Source organism: Rattus rattus, chromosome 4, assembly GCF_011064425.1.
Source record: "Rattus rattus isolate New Zealand chromosome 4, Rrattus_CSIRO_v1, whole genome shotgun sequence".
NCBI lineage: Eukaryota > Metazoa > Chordata > Mammalia > Rodentia > Muridae > Rattus > Rattus rattus.
Window position 1 is genome coordinate 17,038,230 of NC_046157.1, and position 21,646 is coordinate 17,059,875.

The window sequence follows — 21,646 nt, forward strand, 5'->3', positions numbered from 1 at the left end:
AATTTGGGGGAGTGACAAGTTGACCATGCTCTAGTGAAGGGCCCCATGCCCCTGCTTATACAATCAGGACTCAGTGGGAGAAAAAGAGAGGAGGAGGAGGAGGAGGAGGGGGGAGGAGGAGGAGGAGGAGGAGGAGGAGGAGGAAGAGGAGGAAGAGGAGGAAGAGGAGGAAGAAGAGGAGGAGGAATGGTGTGGTAGTACATGACTTTAACCCAAGCACTTGGAAGGCAGAGACAGGAGGATCCCTGTGAGTTTGAGGCCAGCCTGGTCTGTGAGGCTCCAGGACAGCAAGGACTACATAGATCCTGTCTTAACAAAACAAAACAGCAGAGGCCATGGAGTTGGGAAGAGGAATGTACTGGGGAGGGGGGCACTGGAAAGGGGAGTGAGGAGTAGCTATGATAAAATATATTGTTTACATGTATGAAATTAAAAAAGAATACTGCGGGGGTTGGGGATTTAGCTCAGTGGTAGAGTGCTTGCCTAGGAAGCGCAAGGCCCTGGGTTGGTCCCCAGCTCCAAAAAAAAAAAAAAAAAAAAAAAAGAATACTGCACTAAAGAACAGGTACAGGGGGCTGGAGAGATGGCTCAGTGGTTAAGAGCACTGACTGCTCTCCCAGAGGTCCTGAGTTCAATTCCCAGCACCCACATGGTGGCTCACAACCATCTGTAATGGGATCAGATGCCCTCTTCTGGTCTGAAGACAGCTTCAGTATACTTAGATATAATATAATAAATAAGTCTTTAAAAAAAAAAAAAGAACAGGTACAATGGACCTGTTTAGTGGGCAAAGGGGTTTCCACACAAGCCTGAGATCTATGTTCAACCCTCTGAATCCATGTAAAAGTAGAAAAAGGGAAAAATTCTCCAAAAAGTTGTCCTCTAACGTCTACCTGTGCACATTGTATAAATGCCACCCCCTCTATTATGCACACATATATAAACAGTATAAATAATAAATAATGAGTTAGGGCCAGGCTCTGCCAATGGATGGGTTTAATGTCAATTTTTAGGAAGTCCCTTTACCTTTGAACTATCTTACTCATCTATATTAACTTTGTTTTTGTCCTGAAAGGCAGCCTTCTGGTTCAAAGGCAAATTACCTGGAAACTTGTAAAAATACCAGTATGAATGTTTGAACCCATCCTCCCGGTTGGCAGCATTTACCTGGCCATCTTTTAAGAGTCTTGCTGGGTGTGTGGTATCTTTGTGATTGATGGATACATGTCAATACTTACTTGACTCAACCTGTCTATCTGGTCCAGGCTGTCCTCAAACTTGTTATGTAGCTGAAGATGACCACGAACCTGGTCTTCCTGCTTCCATCTCTTAAGTGCTGGGTCTCACTCTGTAGTCTCAACCGGCCTAGAACTCAGAGATCAGCCTGCCTCTGCCTCTGCCTCTGCCTCTGCCTCTGCCTCTGCCTCTGCCTCTGCCCCTGCCCCTGCCCCTGCCCCTGCCCCTGCCCCTGCCCCTGCCCCTGCCCCTGCCTCCTGATTGCTGAGATCAAATGAGCGTGCCACCACAGCCAGTCTTTTTACATGTATTTGGTATGTGCATGCATGTTCTTGCCATGGTGCACATGTGTGGAGGTCAGAGGATAACTTGTCTGAGTCAGTTTTCCCCTTCCACTGTGTGGATTCTGGGGAACAAACTCACATCCTCAGGCTCAATGCCAAGACCTCTTATCCCCCGAGCTATAACTGACCCTTCAGCAGTCCCTTTAGTGGCCCTCCATTCACCATCTACTTCAACTACCAATTAGCTCCAACTACCTTTTGAACTTTTTCTTCAGACAGCATGACTGACACTGTAATCACGACCACCCAGCCATTCCTTTTCAGCTCTGTCTTAGGGAAGAGCCAGCCCTATTATTCCCAGCAGACAATGGCAACAGCATCTTGCTCTTGGCGTACAATCATGTCCACTGACCTAATTTTTCTGGCATGTGTCTAGGTAGATGTTCTTGTGTGTGTGCGTACATGCTGTTTGGCTAGATTTTGTCACCTTGATATGAGCTGGCATCATTTGGGGAAAGGGACTCACAGTTGAGAAAATGTCTCCATAAGATTTGCCTGTAGGTGTCTGCGGTGTGTTTTATTGATTAATGATTGATATGGGTGGGCCCAGCTCACTGTGGGTGGTGACACCCTTAGAGAAAGATCCTGAATGGTATAAGAAAGCAGGCTGAGCAGTGTACACGGTAGCAAGGCAGCAAAGATTCTCGAAGGTCTCTGCCTTACTTTCTTTCTTTTTTTTTTTTTCTTTTCTTTTCTTTTATTCAGAGCTGGGGACCGAACCCAGGGCCTCTACCACTGAGCTAAATCCCCAACCCCTTTGCCTTACTTTCTATCCCCAGGTTGTTGCCCTGTCTTTTCTTCATGTTGGGACTATAAATTGTTTGGTCAGGGTGCTTCCCATAGCAATAGAAACTGTAAGAGAGCGGTGTAGGCCAGAGGTCAATATTGGGTGTCTTCTTTAGCTGTTTTCCAAACCTGGACCCCACTGGTTTGGGTAGACTGACTGTTGGCCATCAAGCTCAAGGGATCCCCCCATTCCGTACCCTAAAGCGCTGTACCCTAAAGAAGCTTGTGGTATTCAAGACTGCTTCCACAGCAAACACTACCGACCGAGCCATCTCCCTATCTCTGAATACCTCAATACCTCTCTCCTTCATATCCCAAGTCACCTCAGTTGTGTCTCCATCATAACCTACTGTTGTTACTTTTTGCATAGGATTATACGGTGGATCAGGCTGTGACCCTGACACAAACCTTTGCTCTTCCACGATACTGGAAAAATTCAAAGCCCTTACTTTGACAGCTAAAATCTGGGCTCAATATCTGGTGCTATACTCTCACCACTTCTCCGGCGTGCAGTTTCTGCTTACATCCTGCGTTACAGCAGACTTCTGTCTGCCTACAAGAGTGATCTATGCCTTCATCTCCTTAGACATCATTCCACATTCAGAGCATCCTCCGCCACACAGGACTGCACAGGTAAGTCCATTAAGGTGTGACCCCTGGTGCTGTGCCCACCCTCACGGAACTTGGAGGAACTGCGGGACAGACTGCTGTTTCTAGTTTTGATCTTCTCTATTTATATCCACTGTAGCTGGCAAGGGCCTGTCATGTAATGGGTGCTACAAAATGTTTAACCAATACTGAATTAACTCTTCTGATTTCTTTCTTTCTAAGTCTGAGTAGGTGGTTAATAGCAGGGTGGCTGAAGAGACCTTTCACAATCTGACAGCTCAACTATGGCCACATAAAACACATAAGTGTGGGGACTCACACTTCCGTGTGTTGGCTGCAGAGCGCTCTCTGAAAAGGTGGACAGCACTCAGCTGTTTCTCAATGCTTCAGGCAGCCAGCCCCTCACCTTTCAGTAAAGAATCATGTGTGCACAGCTTGATCGCTCTGGGAACCTTGGCTAGAAATGACTATCACCCTTTGGCTTCTGAAGAGGACTTTCGCTGAGTTTTCATTCCAATCATAAATAAAGCCTCTTTTCCTTCAAACGTGAAGATGTACCATATATGGCAGCACATGTCTGTAATCCTGGCAACATGACAGATCTAAGTTCCAGACCAGCCTGCTGCACTCCAGAGTGAGACCTTACCTCAAAAAAACATAAAAATATGGTGGCTCAGACAAAGACGGTGTTTCCCGCCACATGCAGAGTCTAGACTTAAATGCACTCACATGACATCAATGTAAGAAGGCTGGAAGGAGGACAGAGGCAATGGGAAGGGTGTGACCAAAGTGCATGATGAAAGGTGAAAGCATCATAAAAAACTGTCACTCGTACACAATGAAGGAGCACAGAGCACAGATTGGGAAATGAAGCCGACTGGTCATGTTAAACGGATGTCTAACCTACATCCATTACAATATGCTTAGAACTAAACTTCAGACATTAGCCTTTTGTGAGTTATTTATGGTGCTAGAGATTGAGCCCAGGGCCTTGTGCATGCTAGGCAAGCACTCTATTGCTGCGCTAGATCCCTATGCAGACATTAGCTTTAAAAAAATATTAATTTTTACATTTTGTTTATTCTGTCTGGAACTGTGCATACACGTGTGGGCCACAGCCTGCATGTAAAGAACAACTGTGGGGAGTTGGCTCTCTCCATCCAACTATGTGGGTCCCAGAGATCATAGGCCATAGGGCTTGGTAACTAGAAAGTCAGTTTACCAGTATTTCTGAAATAAGGGGGCAGGGGTGGCCAAAAAGCATTGCCAATAACAACTCTTCCTTCACTCAGATTTGCCACCTAGACAGTTCTGCTTCATCTGGACACATTGTTCCTTTCTCATTTGTCTTTGCTGACACTTTGGTCTGTGTATTTAGAGGTCATTATTCCTGATTCTTTTCCATAGAAAATATGTGAGTCCCTACTTACTAGGCTTAAAGACTGGAAAGGTTGCGTCCAAGATGCTGTGTTTGTATTGGGGAGCTAGATGGCAACAGTTATGTGCAGAGAGGAAAGCCCACAGTTTGAGTCAGGTATGTGTTAAAAAAACAAAACTAGGAAACTTGCAAGGAAGGAGAGAATCTGTTGAGAGGGCCTGAGAATGTTACAAGAACAGGCATTTGGTTTGGATGCAGTCTGTTCTCACAATCATCAACAGGGCCTTGCCCAGTCTCAGCTGTGGTAGTCTTCGATTATGGAATCTTTTTAATACTAATACTTTTGCAAACTCCATATTTCTGTCTCATCAAACTGCTATTTCTTGACTAAAAGATAGAAAAACGAAGTCAAGTGTAACTTCTGTAAAGTTTAGGTCTTTGCTGTTTATCACACTTCCCAGTCACAGTCAGACCCAAGAGGCAGGCTTCGGATGCTGTCACATCTGTAAGTAAGCTTATTTGTGTTAAAATCATAGTCCGCTTTCCTGCGGGTTGTGAGTTTTGGCGGCAGAATCATGGTGGACATAATGGAACTCCCCAAAGCGCGCGTCAACGCCAGCATGTTACCACAGTATATCGACCGACCCGTGTGCTTCGTGGGGAAGCTGGAAAAGATTCATCCCACTGGAAAAATGTTTATTCTTTCAGATGGAGAAGGAAAGAATGGAACCGTTGAATTGATGGAGCCACTGGATGAAGAAATCTCCGGAATCGTAGAAGTAGTCGGGAAAGTGACAGCCAAGGCAACCATACTATGTGCATCTTATATCCTGTTTAAGGAAGATTGTAATCGCTTTGATCTTGAACTTTACAATGAAGCTGTGAAAATTATCAATGAGTTTCCTCAGTTTTTTCCTCTAGGGCTTACACAACATGAATGAGCTTCTTGAATTTCTTAAGATTACCAGTAAGCTACATTGAAAGTTATTAAAGAAGACTCCTTCAGTTTAAGGGAGAGACTCCTAATATTTCTAATATTTAATTTGCTTTTTTTTTTTTTATATATTTTTTTGTAAATCTATTATGACAGTTTACATCTAAGTCTTTTTATAAATTTTTTAAAATCGATACTTCAATATATGGTCTGAATAAAAAAAAATCAAAATATCAAAAAAAAAAAAAAAATGAGATGAACGAAAAATGGCTTGACATTCAGAAGTCATCAATGAGAACAATGGCAACTATGAAATGACATCTACTAACACAGAGTTCCTTGTATGAACTTTTTAATGAATTATGAGCCAATGAACATTACAGAATTAAGCCTTAATATTTCTTCTTTCCTATGAAAACTTAGATAATATAACCGCCTGTTTCAAGTAGGCTAGAAGACCATAGTGAATAGGAGTAGTCATTAACGTTTGCTCCACCCCTGCATGCTTCCTCACAGAATCACATTAAGATCTTCCTACAACAACAACAAATTCAATTATCCGTTTTCCCGATCGCGGCTGCAGCTGAGATTGAGAACTGTGACAGATGCTTGCACTTCTGCAGCGTCCCCTACCCACAACGCCAACACTCCCAGTGCGCTCTCGTGCACCCTCTGTATCCTTGTGAGGTAGTGAGGGGAGCAAGAATTTCCTACTTTGTAGATGGGAAACCTCTAAGGGAAATTGAGCACAACTGCTCTCAACCTTTGGTAGCATTCTGAAACCAGGGCATTTTTAAATCCTTATGGTCAGAGCATATCCCAGTTCTGACACCAGAATCAGGATACGGACCCAAGCTTAGTATTTTTTAAGCCACTCTGAGATCCAGCCATACTTGAGCAGCACTGACTCAGGTACAACTGTTTCTTCCACACGCTCTTTAAGCACCAATGAGAACATGACTTCCTTCAACACTGAGCAGTTTGCCCTAATGATCTGGGCAGCCACTACTGGTCTCTAGTAACAAGATTTCTAGTAAATAGATCAGGTTATAAATGAAGGTCCTCTGTTCTCTAGATGCCCATCCTAACTAGGAACATTCAAATCTTTGAGCTAAAATGGCTTGTTGTTCTGGGAATGTAGCTTATATCTCTAATCCCAGTTCTGGGGAGGCTGACGTAGGGAGACCGCTGTGAGTTCAAGGATAGCCTGAGCTACAAAGTGAGAACCAGTCTTTTAAAAAACCAAAAACAAGACAAGACACACAGAGAACAGCTTGGTGTTAAATTGTTAGGCAATTATCCGACTCTAAGTTCAATGAGAAATGAATAACCACGTGATTTTGTTTTCCAGTCAGCACCTTCAAAAACTTGTTGCAAATGAATATTTACCAACAACAAGACAAAAAACAGAAGTTATGCATCAAACTCATGAGAAGCTTGAGGGGCCGTCACAGCTGAAGAGGCAAGTATATACGGACTGCTGGCGCCTTGTAACTAGTCAGTCTCCATCCTCCTAACTAGTCAGTCTCCATCCTCTTAACTAGTCAGTCTCCATCCTCCTAACTAGTCAGTCCCCATCCTCTTAACTAGTCAGTCTCCATCCTCCTAACTAGTCAGTCTCCATCCTCCTAACTAGTCAGTCTCCATCCTCTTAACTAGTCAGTCTCCATCCTCTTAACTAGTCAGTCTCCATCCTCTTAACTAGTCAGTTTCCATCCTCTTAACTAGTCAGTCTCCATCCTCCTCTTAACTAGTCAGTCTCCATCCTCTTAACTAGTCAGTCTCCATCCTCCTCTTAACTAGTCAGTCTCCATCCTCTTAACTAGTCAGTCTCCATCCTCCTAACTAGTCAGTCTCCATCCTCTTAACTAGTCAGTCTCCATCCTCTTAACTAGTCAGTCTCCATCCTTAACCAGGGCTTTCATCGATTCTTAAATGCCACCATATTGAGTTGTTCTAGAGCAGAAAAACAAAACAAAACGAAACGAAACAACACAAAAAAACAAGAAAACCAAAACAATTCCTGGGCCAGCTATCTTCTCTAATACGTTTAACATATAATTCCACTTTGTACAAGGTTTCTTCTTGATACAGATTATCAAAAGAATCTTTAACAAATTTCTTTCTCAAGCAACAGATCAAATGTACAATAAATACCTGTAACCCTCTCAGGAGGCAATACAGACCGTTGTGTGGCCAAGCCTCCTGCTTCATAGCAGTATTGACAAATTTAATTATCAAGGGCCTCAAGAACCCCAGCAAGCTGCTCTCTGTCCCTAATTTTATTAGATTTAAAACAAAATATACATACAGCAATCATGTAAAAAGTACAAAGATTTTACTTGCCTTCAACAATTCTTATGTATCGGAACCATATTAATTATCCTTTTATACAGAAAGATGTTTCTGTTCTAGCAAAAGAAAAAAAATCAACAGCCACCTCAGCTCATGTGCTAAGTGTTAGTGAGAAGTTTTAGGGGTTAAAACAGGAAATAACATTCACCTCTTTGCAATGAAGCTTCCATATTGCTGCCAACCTGAAGTTTTCAGCATTAAATCCCAGGGGGCAACACCTAGGTGATTAGGAACACTCTGGCCTGACCTGGTGCAGGCTGGCACTGGTTCAGACGGGTGAGTAAACATTTGATGACAGCCCCAATGGAGACTTTGAGGCCTCGATTGTTGTATAATGTAAACAATATGAAATTAAAAATTCTTCATAACATCTACAGCATTATAAAGTTAAGAAATAAAAGAACCGCTGACCATGTGTTCTCCTAGGGTTTATACTAATAGTGCTCATACTGAGTACTGTAAGAGCAGCTGAAACTGTTCTGTGTGGAGACCAGTTCTGAGAAGGCCAAACACTAAAGCCGATGCCAGGAGGCACATTCCTATACTTGTGAATCAGCCTTGGAGCATATGCATAATTGTAAGTAGACCTGCTTCCCGCCTTTAACCAACTGAGGAACCTTTATCATAATTCTCTTCTAGCCATGGACTATGAGCCCAAACACTACCAAATGAGCCAGCACATGTCTCCTCTTCTCTCTGCTACCCTACTGTCCCCTAATGTCACTCTAATGTTGTACCATGTAGTGATTTTTAAGAAATTGAAATAGAACAAAGCAATGCCTTTGCCCCCCTTTTTTTTTACAGTTTTATACACATTATATATACAACTTTTAAAATAGCTGCACGATTTTATTTCTCATTGCTAGAGAAGTGCAGTCCAGGCAGACCATGCTTCTCAATATATTAAAAATATTAAATAAAACCCAGCCAGTTTCATACTTTCTAAGTCAAGCTGGCTAGAAATAAAGGGACTGGAGGAGGGACAGGCAGATGTGAGATGGGACCGAGCCTTCTCCATGAACTCTACATAAACTCCTGCGATTCCCTCCTACAGCGTCTCGACACGCTCACCTTTAAGCTGGAAGTCACACACTGCTAACTTAGAGAAGACTCTGTGGCAACATGCATATGTCTGTCAACTGCCCACTCAACCAACTGCAACCCTGAGGATTTTCTGGCCCAGTGGAAAGAGGAAACACTACGACCGTCTCTGTTGTAGAGTTGCTTCTCTAGTTCTCAACTTCATGTGTCTTCAGGATGTTTCTTGGGCATGCACACACGATACTTCACTTCGTGGTTCTACTTTCCACACGTAGATCTCTTCTCCACTGTCCTTTCCAGAAAGCCACTGTCATCCATCCAAAGGTTTTCCAAGATAAACCAAAGTCACTTCTGTGTTGCCATATACTGCAGAAACTGCTGGGTATAAGCAGGCTTTTGGAAGTCCTCGAAAGGCAACCCCCAGGAACTCATACCCACGCTCAAAGGCTAAAGTCTTATCTTCCATGTCCAAGATGACCCGGATTCTCTCTCCTATCTGTAAATAGACATTACAAGGTTAGCAGGACATCGACCAAAGCCATGGCTACAAGAGAGGATAAGTCAGGAGTGGAAAACGTACAAAGAATCTCTATCTCTAGGCTATCTCTGGTAGTGAGAAGGGGAGTTTCTAGTTGGGGATAAACAGTTTGAAGAAAGAACAGACATTATTCTCCACACGTTTATTCTGATTTTTTTCTTTTTTCTTTTTTTTTTAAGATTAATTTATTTTGTATAGTGTTATGCCTGCACACCAGAAGGCATCAGATCCCATCACAGATGGTTATGAGCCACCATGTGGTTGCTGGGAATTGAACTCTGGACCTCTGGAAGAGCAGATAGTGCTCTTAACCGCTGAGCCATCTCTCCAGCCCTCTTTTTCTCTGTGTAGCCTTGGCTGTCCTGAAACTCACTCTGTAGAGCAGGCTGGCCTTGAATTCAGAGATCCTCCTGCCTCTGTGTCCTGTGTGCTGAGACCAGAGGTGTGCGCCTGCGCTGCTGTGCCTGGCTTTAAAATTGAGCAGCACCTGATGGTTTAAACTGCAAACGCAATACGTCCAGCTTTTCTCCCACTTTAAAACCTGGAATAGCAGGACTGTGTCATCTTTCTAGTTGGCATCCATAAAGGCTGGCTACAGTGTATGCTGAAGGCGGGAAATAACTGGCCACAGCCTCCTCTGACAGGCTGCTTGCCTCGCATGCATGAAGCTCTGGGTTCAATCCCAAGCATCAAACTGGGAATGGAGCATGCTGGTAAGTAACCCCGGCACCTGGGTGGGAGGTGAGCATAGAAGTTCACAGTTATCACTGGCTGCACAGTGAGACCAGGGCCAGCTAAACCACATGAGATCCTGTCTCCAAAGGGAGAGGAAGTAGAAAGTCCTACAATTTATAATTGAGATTTAATACTTCATAATTATGGTAACTCCTGCTGTTGTCCATAATTTTCCTTCATTTATTTCCTGTCACAAATGACCACCAACTTCTGCTTTTAGCTACTCTTTGCCCAAATGAACCACTAATATATCCAATCTCTTTACGATGCCTACCAGACAAATAGAAAGAGAACAATACTCCAGCTCTGTCAGGCAACAGTGTTTGTTATCCTAGGAGTCTGGCCATCAGTCTCAGCCTTGTTCTGAAGCAGATTAAGGCGACATAAGTAACTCCGCTGAAACTTCCAAGTTTGGGAACCTAGGAACCTACAGCATGTATGTTCACAGTAAAGAAACTGCAAAGCACAAGTCTCAACAGTGCTGGTGTCAGGGGGTAAAATACACTCTGGAGGCAGAGGCAGGCAGAGCTCTATGAGTTTGAGGCTAGCTTTGTCTACACAGTGAGTTCTAAGACAGCCAGGGCTACATGGGGCGACTCTGTCTCAAAAATTAAAAATTAAAAAAGAAAAAAAAAGTGGATGGCAGAACAAGTAGACACCGTGGAAGGGAGCAAAGCGGAGAGGAGCGAGCATCCAAATCTGAACAAACTCTACCCAAGCCCACAGGAGACCACAGAGATGACAGGCATGAAAAGCTCCCAGGGAAGTGGACTGAGAGAGCAGAGGCCTAGAAGACCAGAGGAAAGCTGCTGCTGCAACAGGTTAACTGTCTTCCTTTACTAGAAAATCAACATGCACCAAAGAATAAGGCAGTTTCTAGAAAAAGGAGACATTCTAGAGTTGTTAATACACCTTACCACACATAAAATTTTCAATTCAAAAAGAAAAATCAGAAAATAGGAAAAATAGAAAAATAGGAAAAGTATGATTCTTGAAGTAGTGGGAAATCCAAAGAAACTACCTGGACCTAGGCTTTCTTTCTAATTTGACAAAGAATTCAAAGTATGTTTAGTTACTCTGTGTGTGGAAACAAATTTCAACAGAGACATGGAGACAGAAAAGGAGAGCATACAGTAACAGTAACTCATCAGCCAGGTTCAACAGCAGCTAAGATGGTAAAATAAACGGGCAATGGACATGAGGCCAGAGCGACAGAAACTGCAATCAAAGAAGACAAAGTGGCAAACACGGTGGTGCACACCTTTAATTCGAGCACTCGGGAAGCAGAAGCTGGTGGATACCTGTGAGTTCCAGACCAGCTAGGAATAAACATAGTGAGCCCTGTCTCAAAAGCAAACAAATAAACAACAAAAAGAACAAGGTTGGCAGATGAGGAATAAAAGATCATGAATTATGGGACACAAAGATACTATTAAGTTGTCTAACAATTATAATATGTACAAATGGACTAAACTCTCAAGAGAGAGACTGAAATGTTGTTGAATAAAGAAGACTAGGGCTGGAGAGATGGCTCAGAGGTTAAGAGCACCGGCTGCTCTTCCAGAGGTCCTAAGCTCAAATCTCAGCACCCACATGGTGGCTCACAACCAAACGTAATGAGATCTGATGCCCTCTTCTGGTGTGTCTGAAGACAGCTACAGTGTACGCATATATAATAAATCTTAAAAAAATAAAAAAACTAAACCACCTGCTCTTGAGGGTCCCATTTAACAAGATAGATTAAAGCAAAGGGCAGGAGGATGCCCTGTCACAGTACTCCAGGAAGAGTTGGAGTGACTACATTAGAGTCAGACAATACAGACTCAAACACAGGCATATTGGAGGAGTCAAAGGTCATTTAGTTGATAGGATCTGAACTCTGGAAAAGCATCAAGTACTCTTAACCACAGTTAACTCTCAGTTTTTGTAATCCTACTTAACTGTCTTCCACTCTGTTGAGTCTACAGTAATGTGGCTTCAGGACACAGTCTTGATTCTGGAACCAAGTGACATAAGACATAAGATGGAGGAACAGGGCATGGAGAGGTGGCCCAGCAGTCAAAACACCGTCTGCTCCTCTAAAGGACTCAAGTTCAACTCCCAGCACCCACACAGTGGCTTACACTGGCTGTGACTACAGGTCTAGGGGATCTTACTTCCTCTTTTGGCCTCTGGGGGCATCAGGCATGCATAGACTTACATGCAGACAGAACACCCATACCCATAAAATAAAGTTTAAAAACACATTTAAGATATTAAAAAAATTTAAAAAAAGTAGCAGCTTGCCTGAACTCATCTCTAGAGAAAACGTTAATACCTCCAAGGACTCTGACTCCACATTAGTAGGAAGCAGAGTAAATATGCACGTATATGTGCATACATGCATTTGTTGTGATGAGATGACCAACAAAACCAGACCTGTGGATGTTTCATGACACAGGAAGAACACATCCTTGAACATGAACCAACAGACTGCCCGTGGCCAAACTAGTCCCGCAGCATAAATGCGGTCTTTCCCAGCACACCACGCTCCTTCATTCACAGTATCTATAGCTCATTTGATGTTACACCAACACAACTGCTGACGTTTCTGAGACATACAGCAAAACCCAATACATCTACTCTTTGGCCTGTACAGGAAAAGCTTGGCAATCCCGATCCAGGGCAAGGAAGGATTGCTCAAATGTGTGTTAAGAAATACTGAATGGAACCCTCTACCATTTATTTTAAAACTCGTCAAAACAAAGAAAAAACTTAGAGTAGCAACATTAAAACAAACTGGAAAAGGCCCACACTGAGGAAATGCCGTCTCTCACCTGATATTTGGGTGCATTGTTGCACTGTGGAAAGCTGCCATTGACTTCCCCATTATGTAGTAGATTATTGTCCACCAGATTCCAGCCCCAGCTCTGGTCGTCGCTCCCCAGCAAAGCCACATAACCTTGGCACTGCATGGGGGCCCGTTTCGTAGCAATCCCTATCACTGCCACAGTGCCCAAAGGGCCCTCCCACCAGACTTCCCAGGCGTGGCGGCCCTCACTGAAACCAATCTTGGTCCTTGCACCATCGGTGCTCTGAGCGATGGGGTTCCGATGTAATGTAAAGCCATTCTTCTTGATGTAGACATTCCTGGAGCAGTCGTTCGTGCTGAAGGCATGTTGGAAAGCACGAACCTAAAACCACAAGAAACAGAACAAAAGAGTAACTGACTTTTACCTTAAAGGGCAGCACGTTTAACGTGATGACTCACACTTGTGATCTCAGATCTCAGAGCCCTTCGGGATGCTGAAACAGGACTGAAAATTCAAGGCCAGCCTAGGCTACTTGGCAACTAAACCCCATCTCTCTCCCCTGTCCCAAATCAAAAAACCAAAAGACTTGAGGCATTGTATTTATAGATAATAAGATTATAAACTTTTTTTTTCTTTTTTTCGGAGCTGGGGGCCGAACCCAGGGCCTTGCGCTTGCTAGGCAAGCGCTCTACCACTGAGCTAAATCCCCAACCCCAGATTATAAACTTTTAAATAACACTATTTCCAAATAATGACTAAATTTTCTGGTGGGAAACTGTCATTAGATACTAAGCCCTGTTAAAAATAACTCCTAGCTAGAGCTAGGCACGGCAACACATGCGTGCAGGCCTAACGACTCTACATCACTTGAGCCAGGTCACAATGAACAAGGGAAACAGAAAACTCCTGTTCAAAGAAAGAGGGGACCAATTCAACTGTCTAACTGACCAAATCCCAAACTAGTATAATTTCTACAAGTAAACTTAAAACGTAACAATGTACACAACTATTCTTGTACTTTATAGAGATATTACTAAAATGTTTATGCATAAAATAACTATAAATGGTGACTGCTTTGAAATAGCTAGAGGGAGAATGGGGTGAACATGAAACCAGATTTGTCCTGAGTCAGTGGTAACGCTTGTGTGGATGGCATATGAAAATTCAGCACATCACTTTCTTTGCTTTTATTTACACTTAGGTGGTGTGGTTTCCACATCGTCAGTGCTGTAATAAACAAGAATCATAGCCTACTGTGGCACACATTGAGCTCATTGCTGGGGAAGAAGAGGAAGGAAGAGCTGAAGTTGAAGGTTATCCACAGTAGATATCATGTTTGAGGCCAGCCTGAGCTATGTCAGGCTGAGCTCACTGGTAATGTTTTTTTTTTTTTTTTTTTTTTGGTTCTTTTTTTGGAGCTGGGGACCGAACCCAGGGTCTTGAGCTTGCTAGACAAGTGCTCTATCACTGAGCTAAATCCCCAACCCCTACTGGTAATGTTCTAGTCCAGCAGATGCAAGAGGAAAATATATGTGTGTGTTTTATATAAAATATTATATAAAGACCTTAGTCACAGCAGTTCTAAAGTGAAGAGAGGATTTTACTGACCACAAACTCCCTTAGACTCTCTGTTTACTCACTAGGCATTACTCATACACTGACATCACCAGTCTCTTTTGTTCCAAGTTACATCCCCTAGACAGCACACAAACTCAACCAGAAGAAGCCAGGTACTAGTAGTGCAGGCCTTTAATCCCTGGAGGAGGCAAAGATAGGCAAATCTCTGAGTTCAAGGACAGCCTGGTCTAAAGTGAGTTTTAGGACAGCCAGGGCTACACAGAGAAACTCTGCCTCAACAGAACAAAACAAAACAAAAAATAAATAAAATAAAACAAATTCAACCAGAGGACTTAAAAGGAGCAGCTATCAAGAGGATAGATGAGCTGACCTTTCATAAAGTCTTTTTTTTTTTAAGGTACTAACATTAAAACATTAAAAAAAAATAGCTCCTTTGTGCAAATAATGACAAATTCTCATCTTTTAAAAATATAAAACTTAGGGCCAGGCATGGTGGCACATGGTTTTAATCCCAGTGCTTGGGAAGCAGAGGTTGGTAGATCTGTTTGAGGCCAGGCTGGTATCCAGAGTGAGTTCCAGGACAGCCAGGGCTACAGTAAGAGGGGGAAAATACAGATATATGTATTTATATGTGGATATATTTATGTATGTATGTGTGGCTGGAGATATGGCTCACCAGTTAACAGCACTTGTTGCTCTTGCAGAAGACCTAGGAACCAATTCCCAACACACTGAAGCTCTAGTTCTAGAGAACCTAACACCATCTTCTGGTCTCTGTGGGCACTGAAGGAACAAGGCATATACAGGAAGAACACCCATACACAAAATAAATCTGAAGGGAAAAAAGGGAGGAGGGGGAGGTTACAGACCTAAAGAGCAACAGCACGCAGGAGAGCCTTAGAGAGCCAGGGACCCAGCTCCCAGGTCGAGGTCATTTTTCCACAGCCAGCACGTCACTGTCACTGTCTCACTGCTGCTGTGCTGTACAGTAAGTCCTTGTTTCGGGCATTCTGTCTCCACAAGGAAAATGGACAAACGAAGCACTTTTTAATTTTTCCTTATCTGTTTCTGTTTATATTTTTTTAAAATTATGTGTTGGTGTGGTGTGGTGTGACATGGGCATCATAAACGTGAATAGGGGAAGGAAATCCCCACCAACAAGTATGATTCTAAATCAAAAGAATGACAAGAAGAGGATGAAGTCCTCAAGATAATGTTAAACTACGATTTCCTCGTCACCTATTCCTAGTCTTACAAGTTCCAGGTGCTTCTTCTCTAATTTTTCCCTTTGCCCCAGTGATATTAACAACTTCTTCCTCAATCTCCGATTTCGCTGAACTGATTCGACCACGTTCATTTACAGTGACTCCCTCCCTCTGCTCTCCAGAAGTCTCTTCTAAAACATTACTTCCACTGAATCTCATGGCAGCTAATACCTTTGGATAGCACCACAGCAACTGCTAGCCCTGCTTGGCTTCAAAGCCTTCCAGAGCAGGCTGCTGCCCTTTGTTCCCACTTCCTCGTGCCATATCTGCATCCTCTTCTTAGTTTTCTACCACCACCTCCATGAAGGTGTTCTTTGCCAGGACCGCCCAATCCCCATCATTCCTCTCTCCTGAACTCCCATTCACTAACGTCACACTTAGGATCTTGTTTTCTACCACACCTCTAAACACATGACTTTAGTAAAAAGTATTTTGTAAAAACCACCAACTAACCAACCAACCAACAAACCAAACAAACAAACAGAAATGTACTGTAATCTAAACTGGTCATGCTTTGCACTGTAGAGTCTACAGGAAGGGACGGAGAAGAGCATGCTGGGTAACATTAAGGAAGGTAGATGGTGACAAATGAGCTGCAGAGGCGGGAGGCGGGAGACGGAATCAGTCTGTTTACTAAGATAGCCTTAACAGACCTCGTGACTCCTTCTCGAAGGACATATACAGATCCTGATTAGATAAGCCATAAGTTAAACTATATATTTCACATTTATGAGACAACACTGCAACTTCTGTATTAAGGAATTACTGTTAGTTTCATTTTGGAGATGACAGTAGCATTGTGATTATATTATGGATCTTTGTTCTTAGAACAAATACTGAAAAATTCAAATGAAATGAAAAATACCCAATTAATAAATTTTAAAGGCCAAGTATACCTACCTTTAATCCCAGCACTGAGGCAGAGGAAGGTGGATCTTCTGAGTTTGAGGTTAGCCTGGTTTATGGAGCAAGTTCCAGGACAGCCAGGGCTACACAGAGAAACAAACTCTATCTTTAAAAACAATACAAAAAATTAAAGTCATAGTTTCTGTCTCTTTTTGAAAAACCGAGGTTTCCTATTTCAACAGCATGAGGACCTAGCCGAGGGCTTCTGAGTGCACACTTTCCCCAGCTCTTAGCTCATCCTTCTTCTCCAAAGGGCCTGCCCTTTCTCAACAAGCTGTCTCTAATTCTGCTTCTAAAAACAAAAATGAAAAAGGTCTAGCTCAGAATGTAAGTCTGAAAGTTAGGGTATACTTCGATACAAAATATTTGGGGTGACTAAATACTACTTGGAAATAAGTAAAGCGTGAGTTATAAAAAAGAACATTTCTGGAATGTTCAATGGCACAGTGAGTGCTAAGCATGCCCTGGTTTGAGCAGCATGGAAGAAGGAGATAAGACAGAAGGACGGGGGCTGGAGAGGTGGCTCAGTGGTTAAGAGCACTGACTGCTTCTTCCAGAGGTCCTGAGTTCAATTCCCAGCAACCACATGGTGGCTCACAACCATCTAGGATTTGATGCCCTCAGAGCAACAATGTACTCATACATAACATAAATAAACAAGTCTTTTAAAAGGTAGGGATAGAAAGGGAGGAGAACAAAATGAACCAACCAAACACTTCCCAGTGTTGTACTCTCCTCGCATTTGCTCAGCTGCCTTGGGAGTTCTGCTGGATGCACCTTCCCTCAACAAGCTGTTGGTCTACTGTCACCATGAGAGTCGTTCTCTGTGGCACTCCTCCAGTTGTGTCTTTCTCTCCTCTGTATCCCATGGCCTGGTCTTTTAAAGCCCAGCTTTACTTCACTGTTCTTCTGTTCAGACTTGTATGGTTTTCCAGGTGCAGAATAAAGCCCAAACAATACATAACAGACTGTTTCCAAAGGCCCTCTTCCACGATACAGCCAGTCCCCAGTCACCTTTACAGCAGTATTTCCCTTCATTCAGTCCAACTAGAAATTCCTATCTTTAGCCTAGACTGCTTCTAACCCTTGGCTATCAGGAGCTGCCTATCTGAAATCTGACGAATATCTCAAAGACACTATGAATTCTGACCTTCCACAAGTGAACTTGCTGTCATTTTCCTCCAAACTCTTGCTCAAGTGATACTTAGATTATGTAAGCCAAATATCTAGGAGTCATCCTTAGCTCTTCCTTCTTCCTCGTCTTTATTTCAAAACTACTGCCACATTCTACAGATTCTTTAAAAAAACAAAACAAAAAAAAAAAACAAACAAAAAACTGTTTGATCCCGCAAATTTCAGAGAGTACATAGATAATCCCAGTATCTTAATATTCTCTGAGTGAAAAAAATCAATTTTAATTTATGATGACCTAAAATCCTAGTGCCACATCTAAAGGCAATAGGAGGAACAGTCATCAAATTCTGTTACTCTATTTCCTAAGTTTGTCCATTTCCCCCCATCTCCTTCACTATCCTCTTTCTAGTGGATCTACCACATTTCTAAAATCGTATTCCAACCTGTTCTCCATAGTGGAGTCAAAACTAACCCACAAACTGATCATGGCACCACTCCCCACAGCCATTGTTCTTGCTTACAACTAGAAAGGCTTCAGTGTAGTGTGTCCCACTCCTTTTATCTCTCAAACCAGCGTCACCTGCACTCTCAGAGCAACCACTGGCAGTCACCTTGTTTCTCATACAAGCCAGAGTCCCTCCTCAGAGGCTCTTCTTGCTCCTCTTGGCCTCTATACTTATCTTTTAGGTGTCACTAAGTTTGTGCATCATGTCTTATAAGAAAGTCTCTTCCTGACCTCCAGACCTAGTTAAATCCTCCATTACTGACACTCAGAACAGATGTGACTCTCACTCATAATACTTACCAGATGCAGTTTCACAACGGCAGTGATCAGATTAATAGCTATTCCCCCGGGCTGGGGGATGCAGCTAGCACGTATTCAATCCCCAGTACTGAAAAAAGAAACGCAGGCAGGGAGGCAGGCAGGAAAGCAGGCAAGAAGGCAGGAAGGCTTGTAGGCAGGCGCAGGCAGGCAGGCAGGCAGAGGCGCAGGCACAGGCACACGCACACACACATGCACACGCACACGCACTCTACTACACTGTAATCCCCACAAGGCAAAGTGTGGGTAAGAGTTTGCATTTTTGCTTTCCTTGTTTTTCTGCTCAGAGTTTTTCATAAAATTTAACATCATAAACCTCATCTTAAAGTTCAGCTTTGTGGCATCTTAATCTCAAACTTTTTCTCCACTCAGCTCCTAAGTTCTTCCTCCCCACGGACTGCTAGCATTCCTATACTACACTAGGTAGCAATGTGTGCCACATGTTAGTTATTTCCCTGTCTAAGGACTTCTACACTGAGTCCTCCTGAATTAACACTGCATTTTCACAATTGTCACCTACAAGAACCCGGGTAAGACAAGACCACCTTGGAGCCTCAGTGCACACAGCAGAAAGATAATGAAGATTAGAAACTTAAAACTATAATCTCTCCGGAAAAACCAAAATCAGTATCAATTTAGTCTGCAGTTAAGAGTGCCCCGGGGACTGAAGAGATGGCTCAGTGGTTAAGAGCACTGGCTGCTCTTCCAAAGGTTCTGAGTTCAATTCCCAGCAACCACATGGTGGTTCACAACCATCTGTAATGAGATCTGATGCACACTTCTAGTGTGCACATACTAAATAAATAAAATCTTTTTATTTATTTAGAGAGCACATACATAAAATAAATAAAATCTTTTAAAATTTAAAAAAAAAGAGTGCCCCCTGATTTTCCAGTGTGTGTGTGTGTGTGTGTGTGTGTGTGTGTGTGTGTGTGTGTGTGTGTGTGTTGCAGAGGGAGGTCACATGTCTGTAACTCCAGCTAGAGCAGTAGACATTCTAGATTCTGTGGGCACTGGTATTCTTCACATATGCATGAGTGTGTGTACTTGTGTCAAAGAAAAAATAATATGATGGGGAGGGTGGCAGGAGTGGTGGCACTTTTAGACTCAGAACTTTGAAGACAAGAGGCAGGTGGATTTCTGTTAAGTTCCAAGCCAGCCGAGGCTGAATACTGAAATCCTGTCTCAGATAAATAAAGAAAAAAAGAAAGAAAGAAAGAAAGACAGACAGACAGACAGACTATTTATTTGGTAGTTGACATAATTGACAGCAGTGTTCCTCTCTCATCAGACGAAAACTTGTCTTAATATATAAGAATATATCAGTACTGTGGCCCATCCTATAATCCCAGCACTCTCAAGGAAAGATGGCAAGTTGGAGACCACCCGGACACACAGTGAGACCCTGTCTCCAAAAACAGACATAAAATATGTGTATACACATTTATAATAATACATGTATATTAAAAGAAATAGTGCACCTATTTCACATTAAAAATGACTTAGACACTCACTGGCAATATAGAATTAAAAAAGAAAAGATATATTTACCACATTCCTGGTCAGACGTCTATCATCTCTCGTATATGCTCCTTGTTTTGGACAGTCTCTCCATGTCTCTTATGTAGCCCTGGCTGTCCTGGAACTCACTTGGCAGACCAAGCTGGCCCTAACTCACAGAGGCGCACCTGCCTCTGCCTCTGCCTCTGGAGTGCTGGGATTAAAGGTGTGCGCCACCACATCCAGCTTCATATGCTTTTGATGACTGCTATCCTGAAGAGCTACTATCTACCTACATGAACCTTAGCCCAAGGCCTTTTGTTTGTATGCTGGAGAATACTTGGTCCTGCCACGACCTGTTTGTTAGCATTTTAATTTTGTTATGAAAGCACAAGAATCAAGAACGACAACAACAAAAGCCCAGCAAAACAGGAATAAACATATTAGATGACAAAAGAGACATCACCCCAGTAGAACTATGAAAAGTTATCAATAACAGCAGGACAAGGCAGTTTGATGAGTTATACCGCACCAATGAGAGGAAGTAATATTAAAGTCTCTTTCTTACAAGTTAGTTAGCAGGATGCCTACCCTGATCATCACTTGGAAGCGTTAAATATTGTGGCCCTAAGAGAACATGGGTGAAAATAATGAAAACGTGCTTATTAATCAGAGCCAAGAAAGGGGATGGTGAACGCAAAAGCCCCAGCAACTAAACCCATTTTAAAGCGACCTGGAATGCATTAGTGCCATTCTACTTGGAGGCCAGGGAAAATATATGATCAAGGGTATCGGCTGGTCTTTAAGAGCAAAAACTGTTGAAAGTAGAGCTGAGGAAAATGAATGATGGGAAACCACCTAGTATTTTTAAAAGTGAGGTGGATTACGAAGCACAACTTCAATCCAAAGAAAAGATCGTTATGGAAAGGAGGGGTGGTGCTGACTGGCTGAAGCCGTAGAAAGGCGGGATGGTGAGATGAAACATCTAACTCAAGCTTTCAAGGTAAACCCCAAGAACACCGGGCAGGAGAGGAACCGGGCTTCGACATGGCCCGGGATTCCCTCACCTTGGCCTTGTAGCTGGGCAGGTTGCAGAGGATGTCCGTGCGCAGAGCCTCTTCTGCTAGGCTGCGGGCGCACAGGCTCCGCCACACCTCGCTGTTCTCATCGCCGTGGAGGCAGCGGTACCAGTGCTTGCACACCAGGGCGCAGCTCCGCAGCTCGGACAGCTCCAGATAGGAGAACACCAACTCCAGCACCCGGCTGGGCAACCGGCCGCCGATCCCGGAGGACGCGGATCCCGCGCCGGCGCTGGCGCTGGCGCCGCCGCCAGCGCCGCCCGAGGCTGCCCCAGCCCCCGGGCCCGGCGCCGCCATCGCCTCACCAGCCGGCCCGAGGGCCGCCGCTGCCGTCGCTGCGCCCCGTCTCGGCGCGGGAGGCCAAGCCTCGCCTAGAGACCGGAGCAGCTCGCTCACCGCCCCTTTCAGCGACAGCCGCTCGCGCCTCCACCGCTCCCGCCCCTGCCCGGGGGCGTCCGCTGCGCGCCCCGCCTCACTGAGGGCAGATGGCGCGGGCCACTCGGGTCCCCGCCCCTCGTAGCCGCTCAGCGCGGGCGCCGGAACCACCCGCCTCGCCCGGCCTGCCCGCGACGCGCCCCGGGATCCGCCATGCGGGTTGAGGGCAAGAAGCAAG

The 21,646-nt window shown here is 43.8% G+C and overlaps 2 protein-coding genes and 1 non-coding gene across 3 annotated transcripts; 1 reads left to right on the plus strand and 2 right to left on the minus strand.

The window, feature by feature from the left end:
* The first annotated feature begins 4,887 nt into the window (after positions 1-4,887).
* On the plus strand, positions 4,888-5,512 carry LOC116898767 (replication protein A 14 kDa subunit). The gene has a single exon (XM_032900100.1). It carries the CDS (start codon positions 4,929-4,931, stop codon positions 5,292-5,294), a length of 366 nt encoding a protein of 121 aa, XP_032755991.1. The 5' UTR covers positions 4,888-4,928; the 3' UTR covers positions 5,295-5,512.
* A 110-nt stretch (positions 5,513-5,622) lies between these two features.
* Fbxo45 (F-box protein 45) lies at positions 5,623-21,642 on the minus strand. The gene is made up of 3 exons (XM_032900106.1): positions 21,022-21,642; positions 12,773-13,129; positions 5,623-9,179 (listed from the first exon to the last, which is right to left on the minus strand). The coding sequence occupies exons 1-3, from the start codon at positions 21,328-21,330 to the stop codon at positions 8,994-8,996; spliced, it is 852 nt and encodes a 283-aa protein (XP_032755997.1). The 5' UTR covers positions 21,331-21,642; the 3' UTR covers positions 5,623-8,993.
* On the minus strand, positions 17,832-17,974 carry LOC116899909. Its single transcript, XR_004387881.1, has one exon. It is a non-coding gene; the product is annotated as a small nucleolar RNA SNORA79 (small nucleolar RNA).
* Positions 21,643-21,646: the final 4 nt, after the last annotated feature.